The sequence below is a fragment of the Lentinus tigrinus genome, assembly GCF_003813185.1.
Source record: "Lentinus tigrinus ALCF2SS1-7 unplaced genomic scaffold L226scaffold_19, whole genome shotgun sequence".
Taxonomy (NCBI): Eukaryota; Fungi; Basidiomycota; class Agaricomycetes; order Polyporales; family Polyporaceae; genus Lentinus; species Lentinus tigrinus.
In genome coordinates, this window is record NW_027137928.1 from 71006 (window position 1) to 84169 (window position 13164).

Genomic DNA, 13164 nt, shown 5'->3' on the forward strand with positions numbered 1-13164 from the left:
GTGTCCGCATCGGCCCCGCTGGTGTTCTCCGACTCGGACGTGGTCGTAGATTCAGACGACGGCTCCTGAGCGGTGTTATCAGACGTCATGGTAGACACGACGGGCTTGACTACCGCCTCGCGGTGCACGGCACGCTTGGCTTTCACGCGGGCCTCCCGCTTCTCCTTTTCCTTGAGCTCCTTCTCGGCCTTCTGTAGCACGGAGCGGACGTGAGCTTACGTCCAGAGCGCATGGGGTACGATATTATCGGACGGACGATCATACCTCTGTGGCGGCCTTCTCCTCCTTCTAGATATGGCGGGAGAGTTCAGTCAGCCTTGTGTTCCGGGACAGAGATCGCGCTGCGTGCCACAATACCTCTTTAGCCTCTTCTTCCCGCTGGAACGAGTACATCGTCAGTCATAATTTGCCGGTATGAGAGTAAGCGAGACGTAACATACCTCCTTCCGGGCCTTCTCCTCTGCTTCCTTTTTCTCCTTAGCTTCGCGCTGGACAGCAGTCAACACCATCGCGTACGTGTACGAAGAGCAAGTCCGTACCTCTTCCTTCTCCTTCTTCAGCTTCTCGCGCATCTCCCGTTCGGAGATGACCCTGCGACGATAGAGTTGGTCCGCAGTACATTCCGGCAAATAAAACTTACTCACCACGCGGCGACCTCGTCCACGCATTCGCGCGGGCGCGTCTTGTTCCTCAACAGGTAACCCTGCAGCGAGGCGACCTAGAGAAGCAGCAAACGAGGCGAGGTCAAGGTCAGCCGGGGGCATTGAGCTGCTGCGTCGACGGACGCCACTTACGCTCAGCTCGTTCTCAGGAATGGCATCTGCGAAACGCTTAGCAAGCTCCGAGATCTCTTCCTCGGAGAGAAGGGGAATGTGCGTCGCGCGCTTGCGCTTCGACTCGGGCAGGTTCGCCGCAGACGTCGCGTCCCCGGGGTGCTTAGCGGCCGCCTGTGGCGCAGATCCGCTCGCTCCCGCGCCCGACGGCGCGCCTGGCGCAGGGGCCGCGCTAGACTTGGCAGGGAAGAAGCACTTGAAGATGCCCTCGGCTTGCCACTTGGTGGCGTGCTTGAAGTTTACCCAGACATCCATTCGCCCTGGCCGGCTGAGAGCAGGGTCGAGGCGTTCAATGTGGTTCGTGGTGGCGAACAGAAGGCTGTTGTAAGGTTATCTTCGTCAGCGCACTAGCCTACCCGAGATCAGAACAGAGCGGGGACTGTCGCCGCTCGGAACGTGGGAGGGGCGCGCACTCACCGACCCTCCGCCGCAGCAACACCGTCCAGGCTGTTCAGGAGACCGCTCAAGCTGAGCGTTGAGCCATCACTGTCTTCCTTGTTCTTCGCTGACGAAGTGGTACTTGTTGAGGTCGACGACGTTGGTACGCCAGTCGACGACTCATCACGGGAGATTCCCCGCGTGAACGCAGCGTCTAGATCTTCTAGAAGCAAAATACATCTGTTGAGGTGGGACGTCAGTATGGGGACACGGGCGCCCATCTCGGCCACAGTTTTGACAAATTAGACACTGACCTCGACGGTACATTACCCATTAGCGTCGTAAGTGTATTGTCGCTCATCCTGATGCACATGGTGAGCGTTCGGGAAGACGGATCATGCGACACGAGGCTACGGCTTACCCCTTTGATGAAAGGCTGACGACGTAAATGTCAAGCCCAAGCTCTCCTGCGAGGCTGTGAATGAGCGACGTTTTCCCACTGGTGGACGGCGATTGAGTGTACGAAAACTTCGGAACAAGGGTCATCCGTACCTGCCGGGCACCCCGTGCAGCAGATAACCGCGTCGGAACGGAATGCCTGTCATATAGGTGAGCATCGTGACATGGTCGCGCTGTGGCCAACTTACCCCTTTCGGCATACCTGGATGCAGTCGTGTCAGACTACGTGCATCACGAGATGGGACATGCACTTACCAGTCTTCAGATGAGAGGAAGTCCTTGCAGTCGGCTAGGATCATGTCCTTGACGCCAGGCTCGAGTACAATGGAACTCATGGGGCGCTTTTGGCGTGCGCCGTTCCAGCGCCAGCAGCCATAGGTCCTGTAAGGAACGATGTGAATATCTCAGGGCGCTCCGATGCGCGAGCATCCAGGTCGAGTCACGTACGTGTCTGCCATGAAAATGTGCACACGGTGCTCTGCATCCTTCTCGTACTCGCGCTTCGCTTCGAGCACGAGTCGCTTGAGGATGTCATTGTTCCGCGCGACCACGCTGTAAGGGTGTATTAGGATGCCAAGTCAGGAGAAGCCCATGTTCGCAAGTTACCTTATTTTGAGCTCAGCACAAGATCCGTAGTCCTGAAAGCGCTTCGTGCGGGTTATCTGACAAATGTGATGGAGTATCAGAATGCGGCACCCCGAACATCAGAAGGTTGTTAGTTAGATGTCTCACACGAAGCCAGTGACCACGGTAGTAGATGGTATGTGTGGTATCTGACACAGAAGGCGGCGCATTGAGCATGATGTCATCTCGACACAACCACGGAAGGTGAGAACTTACCCATACTAGGAACGATCGCGACTGTCGGGGGTTCGTACAATAGTTAGTCGCCGAAGCCGGAGGTAATGGAAGGACCCGCGCACCTTTACGTTTCCGGCCGCCACCCTGCGAGAACTCGCCCGCATCCTCCTCATCCTCATTCTCGTCCTCGAGGTCGCCCGTCGTCTTCTGAGTCAAGCCGTGGCGGCTGACTGAGCGCGTCGTGATGTCGAACTCGCGACTTCTTCCCCATGCGGGTTGCTATAAGAGTATACTTGGGTCTCAGTCCGGCGGCACCTCGCTGGGAAAAGCAATGCACCCGCCTTCGAAAGCCAGTGCATCAACCTGTTGCGAGCCGAGTCAGTGCCTGGCGCGGTGGAAGAGCAGACTCGGAACCACAATGGCAGCGGCAGAAAGTAACGCACCAATCATACGGGTAGTCTTCTTGGCTAAAGTGGGCGGTCAAGAAGAACGCTGTTGGGGGCGTGACGCGATGAGTCGCGGGGAGAGCGCTCGGAAGAGCCGCGTGGACGCACAATCAATGAACCCATTCCATGCTGAGACCGAGGCCCTTCGCGCAGTCTCCACCGTTCCTCCGATGACAACAAGTTTCTGGGTGTGGCGAACGGCGCGGCTTGTTTCAGGGGAATGTGGAGGCTAGGACATAGCGACAGACTCACAAGCGTGTCCTGGATGGGATTGCTGTTCCCGGAGAGGGGCGAGAGCAAACTCTTGATGGCTTGCATGTTGTCGGAGGAGGGGAGAGGAGGAGGGGCGGACGCGGGCGGGGAGGCCAGGTGAGGAGGTTTATATGTAACCGCGTCCGGGTGCCGCGTGTCGGGGCGGTTCGGTCGAACGTTATGAGAACGCTTAGGACCAAGTAAGGGGAGGGAGTTAAGACCTGTTGCGGGCACAATACTCGGAAGGAGAAATGCTGTAAGCGACCTGGAATCTTGAGATTGGCAGACTTGTCGCAGGTTGTCGCGTCGAATTTACCACGGATAAGTCGGCGACCCTTGTTGGCGGAGTTCGGTTGAGCGTTCCTGCCTTTCCAGGAAAAGCGCACAACCAGGAGACAGCAAATCGGAACCCGCAGCGCACCCCCTGGAGTCCTGGACACATGCTGGTGAGACGAGTACAGCAGGACGCGTACGTATACATTACTGTCCTGTGCAAATCCAACAGGCGTGCATTGGCCAGCTCGTGCCACATACCGCATCGTTCCTCTCGCCATCATCGGCTGCGCAACGTTCATGCCCGACAAACGCCTCGTGTCACCGGTTATTATAGTCGTCTCAGTTTGCGATCATCTTGAGTTTGCCACTCCGACACACCCACGGACGGGTTCTCAAGCTCGTCCACCTGAGCGGAGCACTTGTCACGATGCTGCGCAGCTGGCCTTGCCTTGTCGGCGGGCGTATCGTCAGATATTGGTCGGGTTGACAGGAGCAGTGTCTTTGGCGGCGACGGTGTGCGACCTGCGAGACTTTCGGGAATCCGGTCCGCGCCACAGACGCGATACCATGGCGAGTCGAGCATCAAATGGCTCTCCCATCCCTCGTCGGCTGCCGCAAGCATGTGGCCAGCTGAGAATGATGACTCGCGTACCAACTCCGTCGCCGCATCACAACAACGAATAGCGGAATGGAGTGTACGGACTGCCCGTTCAACGACGGGACTCTCTTCGAAGCGCGTCCGTCAGCCTTCGGTCTTGTGTTTGCAGCCACTGGGAATCGTTCTCAGAGGCGTCGCGGTCGGACGCAGTTGCAGCTCGTCTCGTGGCTTCTCCTTCGCGTGTCGCTCAACGTTTACGCTCGGCCCCTGACCAGTCGCCTTTCGCCCGCCGCGGTACACGTACGCCGCACGCACGCCTACGGGAATCAATCGCAGGCCAGATCCACATCTCGAGTAATCCCCAGGGCTTCTGCCCCAGTGCTCCTGCACGCACGAAAGAGCGTAACACTCGCGCAATGGGGCAACCTTCCAGGACGATCGTGAGTAAAGCCCTCTGATGGGCACGAGAGTGCGGACTCTCGGCGAGTGCGTGTGCGACCTTGTGCGATCCGTCGTACGTAAACCAGACAGACCAACAGCTTGCGACTTACCTCTCGAAGACCCATCCGCCGACGTTCCTCCAAACTGGGTCGAGCCGGGCTCGAGGGACCGATGGTCTTATGTCATAAGAACCTGGAAGAGCGATCTTGCGAGTCCGTCCGGCATCTGTATGCGTCATCAATAAACCCAGGCTACCTTCCATGCGTTAAAGCTCACGTCGACGAAGGCCTGTATAATCTCGTAGGGTTTCAGGGTGGGTGCCGCTCTTGACCACAGTGAACTCCGCTAGGAAGGCTCCTCTCCCAGCCTCGTTGCTTGCAGCATCTTGCCATATAGGGAATTGATGGGTTCCAGATACGCCCATGAAAGTTGACACGACTACCATGGCCGGTGGCGTTGCCATCGAGGACGGGTCTGCTGGAAACAAGGTCGACTCGTGGTCGACAGCGAGGCGAATGCAGCTTCCCTGGAATGGGGAACAATGAGTCCCGAATTGTCGGATACGAATCGGGTTCGTCCCGGGGTATTTCATGTGGGTAGGCAGTGTCTAATGGATCACCGCTATTCGAATGTCGTCTGGCGCGATGAGCAGATAGCCAAGGATCCAGAAGGCAAACATACAGTGCCAGACTCTCAGGAGGAATCACCGCCGGCCCCCAAAACCCACGCAGCCATGATTGAGGGACGACTTCGGGTGCGATTCGATCGCGTTGGAGAAGGGAAACAATCCAGACGTGCGGAACCTGCAGATCGCCGGAGAACCAGGTATCCAGAATACAAGCAGCGAATTCTAGCGCAGAACATCTTGGAAGACGTGACCGTGCTCCTGACGAAACGTCATGGCCTCGCGACCACATAGTGTTGGATAGGTGGATGTGCGGCACCAGGATCGGAAGAATACGTGAATACGAGCACACGCTGTGGTAAGACACATCTCTTGTGCGGTAGACGTGCGATGGCTTCGTGATAGTGGGGCGTGGACAGGACCTATTGCCGCAGCCATTCGCGGCATACGAGGATCGTGGGCGGGCGGGTGCGATGCAGTTGAATACGATGGAGATCAGGATCCCAAACGGATTAAGTTCGTCGAGAGAACACATGCCTCGGCCTTGAAGTGAGCGGAGCGCGCACATCGCCATATAGTACGGTTATCGTTCCGATCTAACCAGATATCAGAGAACAGGACACATATCTCTACCACATACCGCGTGTATCGCAACCTTCGTGAGACACCACCCATCTTTCAGCGGCGCACTATGGACGAGGAAGCAACCCTAGAAGCAGCATGTCCATCCAATCGATGCCGAAAGCCAGGACACGTTCGAGACTGGACACATCATAGCAAGATCCGAGGCGAGACTCATAGATGGAACACGGAGGACACTCACCGGTCGAATCGTCGCTGCAGTCTTTGCGAAGGTTGTGGGGGCATGACGCGTTCAATGGATCACTTGAAGACTTGACGTGACATGCGCAGGCATCGAATCGATCCCGACCCTGAACCTAGCAGCTTCGATTAAAATCCAGCCTAGTTCGAGGCGCACTGTGTCCATTATGCAGTGAAGTACATTACAACTTGATCCCTACTCATCACGCATCCATTCTCCGTGAGCCTTCTTTTAGAGATGATGCTGTGAAGACGCACCATAGCAATGAGTATACTAGCTATCCCGATCTTCTGCTCGAAGTAGGCTGCCCATCTCCATGTTGTCGTCGCCGTCAGGTGCTGGGGCAACCACCAGGCCCTCGTTCATCTCCCGCTTGACGCATAGCTGTTCTGCGAACACCACAGTGCCCGCGGTGCTGATGAACATGACGGCCCAGAAGAAGAGAGAGGTGGGGATCGCTGCGGAGTGGTACGTAGTGAGGACGAGGTGGTTGAAGAGGAGCGTCAGGGAGAAGTCAAGAACGAGTCTTGGACGTCGGATCAGCGTGTAGAGATAGTACACGCTGCGATGAAACGCGTCAGAAATGTAGCACAACGTGCGAGGGATAGGTACGCACTCTGCTGCCGAAGCCGCCATCCAACAGATCGCGATGATCCAACATCGCACGAGGTCTACGCTCCTGAAGTCGCCTTGCTGAGCAGACCCGAGTCCGACTTGCTTGCCTCCGCTCCACACCGAGTTCCACGACGACCATGGGCCCTCGCCTGGCAACGCGCGTGTGGTCGGTCTTCCGGCCATCTCCCGCCAGTCCATGATCATCCCTATCCGAGCATGATCAGACTAGAATCGGAGCTTCCAATGCAAGGCATACCAACATTGGCGGCGCCGCCTTCGTATTCCAGAGATCCCGGCTCAGCGAACATGACGAGGAGAGGGGGGATGAGCACGGAAAGCGTCACGTAGTGCAGCGTTTGCATCGCAATGATCTAGAGACTGTGTGAGCGTCGAGGTCGCAGAAGAGCGCATTCAACATGCCTGAGAGATGATGAGAACAGGATCCCAGCCCGTCGACTTGGCCATCGTGCTCGACGTCGAGAACAACGAGTTCGCCGGGCTGCTCGCGGGGTGAGCGCGCCACCAGCGTCAGTCGTTCTCGGCAATGGCCGATGTTGGACTGCGCGACAACTTCTGGGCAACGTAACAACTTGGAGTTCGTCCCATTCTAACACACAGAGTTTGAAGGTAGGCTCACGAGTAACAGCGTGCAGAGTACGTCCCAACCGTGTTCTGATAAATTACGACGCCCTGATATACTCCTAGACCTTTTACTTGCAGGATGGCAAGTGCCAGTATTTCTCGCGTCTCCCGAATTGATCGCCAATACATACTGGACGTGCAGCCAGCTTCACAACCCACGGACATCGTAGACCGCATGTGCCAGTGAGCAGGTATACGCAACTTTGACTGGTGCAGTAAATCTGACAGCCGTGGTTGAGGATGCATATCGAGAGGCGCGACCGTACAAGACGCAAGAAGGCGAAACATGCCCTACCCGAAGATGAAATACCTCGAATCCACGAAGTCATCTTCAATCGGCCTCCAATTCTACCTGCAGTATACGCGAATCTTGATGATCTTGTAATCCTCAAGCAGGAGCTTTATTACGACTACCGTAAGGTTCCCGACTACCGCAAGGTCTACCGCGACACCATCCGGTGGATCCAGGAGTATCCGTACGAGAAGCTGAAGCGCGGAGAACAGATCCGCGACGGACCCATGATGCTCGAACTTGGTATACGGTGAGTTAGTGTGGTGTATCACCGTCCTAAACGCGTACTCATCGGCGACCTAGAGGCATCGTCGACTGCGAGGTCGACCCAGAGCAGGATATGATGTTTCCAGCAATCCTCGAGCTTCTCGAGGGTCTAACCGGGCTTGAGCTTCCTCTTCTTAGCCTCAACAATAAGAAACCACCAACGGTAACCGGGAACACTTTCCAACTCCGGAAGCGAGCTCTTGCAGCATGCGCTTGGCTCAACTTCCAGTCACAATTCTGTCTCGATCCCCAGGGGTCTCTGCACGCGATCATGGAACGTCCGTGGCTGAACAACGCCGCCTACTACGCCAACATGCTCTGCTGGGAGGGTCCTATCCCGTTTATCGTCATCCGGATCGCAAGCTACCTCACGACGCTGCAGAAGCGCTTCGGAGTCGACTTCCGGAAGATCGAAGGTTTCAAAGAGATGATCTCGATGTGGCGGGCATACGACGACTATCTGGTCTGGCAGGCCGATCAGGAGAAGTTGCGTCTCACCAAGGTTCGCAGCGCTCCAAACCAGTATCGCTGCGCAGCAGACGGGTGTGGGGTGCAGGCTATCAACAAGAAAGCCATGCGCAGGTGCGGCGGTAGCTGCCACGATTCGGTCAAACCGTACTACTGCAGCCATTACTGTCAGGACAAGGTACGCCTACCTCTCAGGCTTTGGTCTTCGTACGACCGTATTCACTATGTTACCTCGGTCAGCACTGGTTCGTACATCGCTATGCGTGCAAGCAAGGCTTAGCATCGCCCCCCATGATTGACGATGACGGCGACTCAGACTGGGTCGACGTCGAGGAGTATGACACGTCCTATCCGAACGTCTACCTGCCAGACTGGCTGGTCTGGTCAGAGTGGAATGGCCCGGAGATCTTCCTCGACTTCCCTCATCCCGGTCGGGACTACAAGGGCGAGATCATCCGCGTGCGTTCGAAGACCTTTGGCCCCGAGTTCCTGCGATCGTTCAGGAGCATGTGGCAGCTATCGCTTGAGGAACGGTTGGTGCAAGAAGTTTGTACGTCGGCCTCTCTGGTAGGATTTGCATGTCCCAAGTCTAATATGACCACTTGCAGTGGCCGAGCGGTCTGTCGATAGGTCGTCGATGACCGGCAAGAGCCGTCCTCGGGTACGCATACCGTGTTCTCTCCTTGTCTATCCGTATTGACATGTCTCGTGCTCCTTTCAGCCAAATATTCCGCTGTGCAAGACTTGTGGCTGTCGCCATGTCAAAGTCGCGCGCCGATCTGGAGCTGTATGACTTCTGAGCGTCTGTCCCGAGCTTATTGTGTACATATATAAGGGGAACACGGAAAGTACGTGTTCTACGCCTCCATCCCTATCTTGGAATGTGAGTTGCATAAATGTCGACTGCTCTGTTATCTGATTGAACATGGCGCAGGATGTAATACATCACTGAGTTTACGCATTGTACCATTTCTAACCAATCGCATGCCTTTTTGCATCATGTGCCACAAGTTGGATACATACTCTACAGGAGCGTCCATGGAGTCTCGGGTTGGCTGACTTTCGCACCTGTCATCAACTCGCGCATACTTACTGATTGAGCATTTCGTTTGACTTTCTAGGAATTCTATCTCCGCCGCTCGTTGTCGCCACTCCGGTGGCACGAGGCATGTTGCGCTGGCGATGCTACTCTACCCCAACCATGACGCGGACAAGAGTCATTCATGAGGTCTTCGTGAACATCCCTCCAGAATACTACGCAGCTTATCCAAACCTCGACAACCTCGTCATCCTCAAGGAAGAACTATTCTATGATCACCGTAGCAAATCACGCCCTAGCTCCACGCGCCTCTACCAGGAAACGATACGGGGGATTGAAGAATACCCGTACGAGCGACTTAGACGAGGAGTGGATTTGAAGGATGGGCCTCTCATGCTCGAGTACTGCCTCAGGTACGCATATTCTGTCAGATGCATCGTCTATGGGGAACGTGACGACATGCTCATCCTCAACGACTAGAGGACTGGTTCAATGCGAGTTCTCGCTTTCTGCTGAGAGTGTCCGCGGAACTCTCGTTGAAATGTTGGAGAGCCTCACTGGAATGCAGAGCATGATGCGTAGTGGCACGGTACCGCACATCAACAGGAGCACCCCGTTGCTCCGTCGACGCGCTCTTGCAGCGTGCGCGTGGGCGTCCTTCGAGGCCCACTTCAGACTCCCCACCGGCGGTTCAATGCACGCTATCGAGACAAACGTCCTCATGCACGATGCTGCGTCTGCTGCCAACCTCTGCGCCCGCGACGACTGGCATCCCCGCATCGTCATCCGCATTGCGAACTGGATCGACTCGCTGCAGTACCGGTACCCGAACTTGCAGAACAAAACCTCACGCAGCCAAGCAATGCGCCAACTGGGGGAAATGAGACATCTCTGGGACGCTTACTTGGCCTACCGGCAGACGTGTATCAAAGCGCAGATCAAGGAGTGGTACAAGGTCCACTACGCCGAGAATGTCTACATCTGCGCTGCGAAGGATTGCGATGTTCAGGCGATGCACAAAAGTGCGTTCCGCGCCTGCAGCGGAAGCTGCCCGCCTGAGACGAAGCCCCACTATTGCAGCAAGCTTTGTCAACAAAAGGTGAGCACGTTCAACAGTACGGGCTTCCGTTCTACATGCAAATCCGCTCACCCGGGTTCGCCATTAGCACTGGTTCGTACATCGCTATGTCTGCAAGAAGGGGATTCCTAAGAACCCTGTCCATAAGGACGATGGTAATCCGGACTGGGTAGACGTTGGCGAGTACTACGATACCAACTACTCTCCCGACGCCATGCTGTCTACGTCTCAGATTTGGTCGGAGCAACCTGGCGCGGATATCTGCATCGACGTACGGCATCCCAGTCCTTACCGTCCGCTGGACATGTTCCGACTCCGGACGACGACGCTGAGCCCGGCGTTCCTGCGGTACTTCCGTTGGCACTGGGAACTGCGGAATAATCGTCTGTATTCCGACGATATCACCTCGATTGTGAGTGTCGATCCGTCTTAGAGGCTGTTGAACCGGGAATAACGCGGGCGCGTCTTCAGAATGGACAGAAAAAGGTCTCTACTCGGAAGCGGATCGCTACCAAGTCTCGTCGCGCAGCTCGAGTTGGGCAGACGAAAGCTCGATTCGCTCGCCGGGTGACCAGGTCTTAGTTGTTGGTTAGGTGCGTCACACATCCCAAGTCGTCTCAGCCATAATCGGTCTATTCACAACCCGCCAAGTCTACAGTTGTTCTTGCTGTGAAACTCGTACTCTCCATTACATTTCTTGGATTCGATTGGCATGTATACTACCCAGAAGACAGGACTCTTACTGCGGCGAACAAGGGACTTGGAGTTGGGGAAGCACCGTGAAGGATTGAAATGCAGACAAACTCGTTATGCTCCATTCGCTGGCACTGCGATAATGCCAATAATTTGCTCCCACCGCCGTCCAGCCCGTGTCATAGCCCCCATAAATGTGGCATACACCTCTGCGCGTATGCGTCTTTGCCCCGATGTCTCTTCAAAGAAACAGTCTGGTACAAGCGGCCCAACAAGCGTACGCGGATCCTGGAGATAGTGGGGATGAACGCATGTACTGAGGACTCGAGACAATGCAGGAAACGTACCACGAATGTCCGGCCAATATGTTCAGACAAGGAGTCCCACCAACGTCCCACTGAGAAACCGTCGAGCCACTGAAGCCAAGAGTAATTTCCTGGAACTAAGAACCCGGACTTCGCCATCTCGTGGTTGAGCTCTCGGAGCGCTAGGAGTGCGATGACCATCGCAGGGCTGAAGAGCCGCCACGGCTCGGTATCCACCATGTTACGCCCCGGGATGTTATGGACGCATACCGTATACGCAGCGTTGTTTGCGTACACCAAAGCCTCGACCAAGAACGGAACGATGTGAGCCGCGTACCCAAGAACCGAGTACCGCTGGACGTGCGGTGCACGGGCTTCAATAGGCATTAGATATAGGTGCATGTAGATTGCGGCGGCAGTCGATTGTGCTTCAGCGATGGAAGGCTTGTGTTCCCTGGACCGGAAAATGAGGTTCAGAGCGACGTTATCCTCACCAGTGGCTCGGGGATAAATAACGTTGATCACTGGCAAACAGAGGCACTGGAGAGCATGAACCGCATCGTTCTCTCGGTTCCCATCGAGGGACTGATATCCAGCGGCGTAGCTACATGGAAGACTTGTCAAAGAAGAGCGACAGAGCAGTGGCGTGTTGAGAACCTGAACTCACCAACAAGCCTGAATAGAGCGCGCATACCACTTCTCATGCGAATTGGGATACGTCTCAGCTGCAGTTTTGACGACGCCTACATGCGAAAGACGCCCGAGTGTTTGCGACAGTGATTGCAGGTGACCACAGAAGTGTATCGAGCTGATTCGATCAAGCTGTGCGGCACCGAAGAGACGGAGCTTGGCGCAGGCCTCCAGAATACTAGGATCGGTGTCGCGAAGGAGATTCATTGGAGGTGGTCAACCTTGCGGTGCGGTGGCGTAGGATGATCGAGGAGAGAGAACTGTTGCGTGCTTGCGTGCGACGCCTCACTCTGATAAGTAATTGCGTCGTAAGCACGTGAAAATCTTCGTATCCTAAAAGAAGTGGGACTGGCAGTAGGAGGCAGTGTAGTTTTGTTCGTGTCCTTGTCATCAGAAGTCGTGTACAGCACCGGTCTGGCCCCTGTAGGGTACACCAACCGAGGTGTACGAGTATAGATGAGATCTTCATGCTATCTCTAATACTTGATATGGCATAATTGTCACTGCAAGAACGAGTCAACGTGTGGAACAATACAACCGCGGGCACGCCGCACAGCCGATGGCAGATTTCGGAGTGGCTGGACTGTCTAGGACTGACTCCAAGTCTCGATGTTGGTAGGGACACCATAGATAGTTCTTCGAAGTATCTGGATACCTCAGAAAGTGTTATTCATCGGTCTGTGCTCATGGGTGCCATGACGAACCTCTTCACTGCAAGGGACAAACAAAGCCCCTTGTAGCGTATCCAAGGCCCTGGCAGGCTTGATGACCCGGACACCCAGCAGTAGACACTCTGTAAATAAAGTCACATGAATCCGCTCATGCGTATACTTGCCCGAAGTTTATGTACGTGCGGGAGTCGACGAGGCTGACTCGAAGTAAGTACGGAGGAACTCGGTTACGGCGCGGGACTCTCGATGTGGCTGTACCGTGAGAATATCTGAGTACGAATTCTGGCGGATGGGAAAGGGGGGAGTGTAAAATGCAAAACGGTTATATGCCAGGCGCAATAGTACATTGGTCCCCTCGATAAGTGCCTGCTCTCGCACGTTAGCACGCCTGTCCGTCCTGCCTCGATTTCCTCCGTTTTGCCTCCGTTGTTCTTGAAATTCTTTCTGTACACTCTAATAAACTATCTTATAC

The 13164-nt window shown here is 55.4% G+C and overlaps 6 protein-coding genes across 6 annotated transcripts; 2 read left to right on the forward strand and 4 right to left on the reverse strand.

Annotated features, from left to right (window-relative positions):
* Positions 1-395: 395 nt before the first annotated feature.
* L226DRAFT_465862 (P-loop containing nucleoside triphosphate hydrolase protein) lies at positions 396-3235 on the reverse strand (the record flags this gene model as incomplete). Its single annotated transcript, XM_067675948.1, has 18 exons — positions 396-488; positions 540-591; positions 645-718; positions 795-1152; positions 1251-1451; positions 1526-1573; positions 1633-1710; positions 1764-1809; positions 1859-1872; positions 1926-2051; positions 2118-2222; positions 2277-2332; positions 2403-2443; positions 2511-2531; positions 2594-2750; positions 2911-2963; positions 3026-3101; positions 3170-3235. The coding sequence occupies 18 exons, from the start codon at positions 3233-3235 to the stop codon at positions 396-398; spliced, it is 1665 nt and encodes a 554-aa protein (XP_067533621.1).
* Positions 3236-4706: 1471 nt separating this feature from the next.
* L226DRAFT_111045 (uncharacterized protein) lies at positions 4707-5766 on the reverse strand. The gene is made up of 4 exons (XM_067672129.1): positions 5647-5766; positions 5166-5531; positions 4761-5120; positions 4707-4709 (listed from the first exon to the last, which is right to left on the reverse strand). The coding sequence occupies exons 2-3, from the start codon at positions 5399-5401 to the stop codon at positions 4793-4795; spliced, it is 564 nt and encodes a 187-aa protein (XP_067533622.1). The 5' UTR covers positions 5402-5531; positions 5647-5766; the 3' UTR covers positions 4707-4709; positions 4761-4792.
* Positions 5767-5959: 193 nt separating this feature from the next.
* Positions 5960-7195, reverse strand: L226DRAFT_110975 (uncharacterized protein). Its single transcript, XM_067672127.1, has 6 exons — positions 6968-7195; positions 6804-6918; positions 6549-6753; positions 6190-6494; positions 6118-6127; positions 5960-6047 (listed from the first exon to the last, which is right to left on the reverse strand). Exons 1-4 carry the CDS (start codon positions 7010-7012, stop codon positions 6206-6208), a joined length of 654 nt encoding a protein of 217 aa, XP_067533623.1. The 5' UTR covers positions 7013-7195; the 3' UTR covers positions 5960-6047; positions 6118-6127; positions 6190-6205.
* Positions 7196-7429: 234 nt separating this feature from the next.
* L226DRAFT_572507 (uncharacterized protein) lies at positions 7430-9009 on the forward strand (the record flags this gene model as incomplete). Its single annotated transcript, XM_067684685.1, has 5 exons — positions 7430-7731; positions 7785-8394; positions 8457-8766; positions 8825-8877; positions 8938-9009. The coding sequence occupies 5 exons, from the start codon at positions 7430-7432 to the stop codon at positions 9007-9009; spliced, it is 1347 nt and encodes a 448-aa protein (XP_067533624.1).
* Positions 9010-9256: 247 nt separating this feature from the next.
* Positions 9257-11068, forward strand: L226DRAFT_614319 (uncharacterized protein). Its single transcript, XM_067686612.1, has 6 exons — positions 9257-9266; positions 9338-9668; positions 9736-10354; positions 10422-10745; positions 10805-10925; positions 10983-11068. The coding sequence occupies exons 2-5, from the start codon at positions 9385-9387 to the stop codon at positions 10913-10915; spliced, it is 1338 nt and encodes a 445-aa protein (XP_067533625.1). The 5' UTR covers positions 9257-9266; positions 9338-9384; the 3' UTR covers positions 10916-10925; positions 10983-11068.
* Positions 10982-12321, reverse strand: L226DRAFT_614320 (uncharacterized protein). The gene is made up of 3 exons (XM_067686613.1): positions 11999-12321; positions 11374-11935; positions 10982-11314 (listed from the first exon to the last, which is right to left on the reverse strand). The coding sequence occupies exons 1-3, from the start codon at positions 12226-12228 to the stop codon at positions 11141-11143; spliced, it is 966 nt and encodes a 321-aa protein (XP_067533626.1). The 5' UTR covers positions 12229-12321; the 3' UTR covers positions 10982-11140.
* Between the last annotated feature and the right edge of the window lie 843 nt (positions 12322-13164).

Excerpts from the sequence above, each read along its gene's own strand:
- L226DRAFT_111045 (XM_067672129.1), bottom strand. The coding sequence starts at position 5,401 with ATGTGGTCGCGAGGCCATGACGTTTCGTCAGGAGCACGGTCACGTCTT. Across the intron at positions 5,121-5,165 it reads CCTCCTGAGAGTCTGGCACT|ACGACATTCGAATAGCGGTG; the intron begins GTATGTTTGCCT and ends TCATCGCGCCAG.
- L226DRAFT_110975 (XM_067672127.1), bottom strand. The coding sequence starts at position 7,012 with ATGGCCAAGTCGACGGGCTGGGATCCTGTTCTCATCATCTCTCAG. Across the intron at positions 6,919-6,967 it reads CTGTTCTCATCATCTCTCAG|ATCATTGCGATGCAAACGCT; the intron begins GCATGTTGAATG and ends CACAGTCTCTAG. Across the intron at positions 6,495-6,548 it reads ATGGCGGCTTCGGCAGCAGA|CGTGTACTATCTCTACACGC; the intron begins GTGCGTACCTAT and ends GTTTCATCGCAG.
- L226DRAFT_614319 (XM_067686612.1), top strand. The coding sequence starts at position 9,385 with ATGTTGCGCTGGCGATGCTACTCTACCCCAACCATGACGCGGACAAGA. Across the intron at positions 9,669-9,735 it reads ATGCTCGAGTACTGCCTCAG|AGGACTGGTTCAATGCGAGT; the intron begins GTACGCATATTC and ends CTCAACGACTAG. Across the intron at positions 10,355-10,421 it reads GCAAGCTTTGTCAACAAAAG|CACTGGTTCGTACATCGCTA; the intron begins GTGAGCACGTTC and ends GTTCGCCATTAG.
- L226DRAFT_614320 (XM_067686613.1), bottom strand. The coding sequence starts at position 12,228 with ATGAATCTCCTTCGCGACACCGATCCTAGTATTCTGGAGGCCTGCGCC. Across the intron at positions 11,936-11,998 it reads CGCTCTATTCAGGCTTGTTG|CTACGCCGCTGGATATCAGT; the intron begins GTGAGTTCAGGT and ends TCTTCCATGTAG. Across the intron at positions 11,315-11,373 it reads ATATTGGCCGGACATTCGTG|GATCCGCGTACGCTTGTTGG; the intron begins GTACGTTTCCTG and ends CACTATCTCCAG.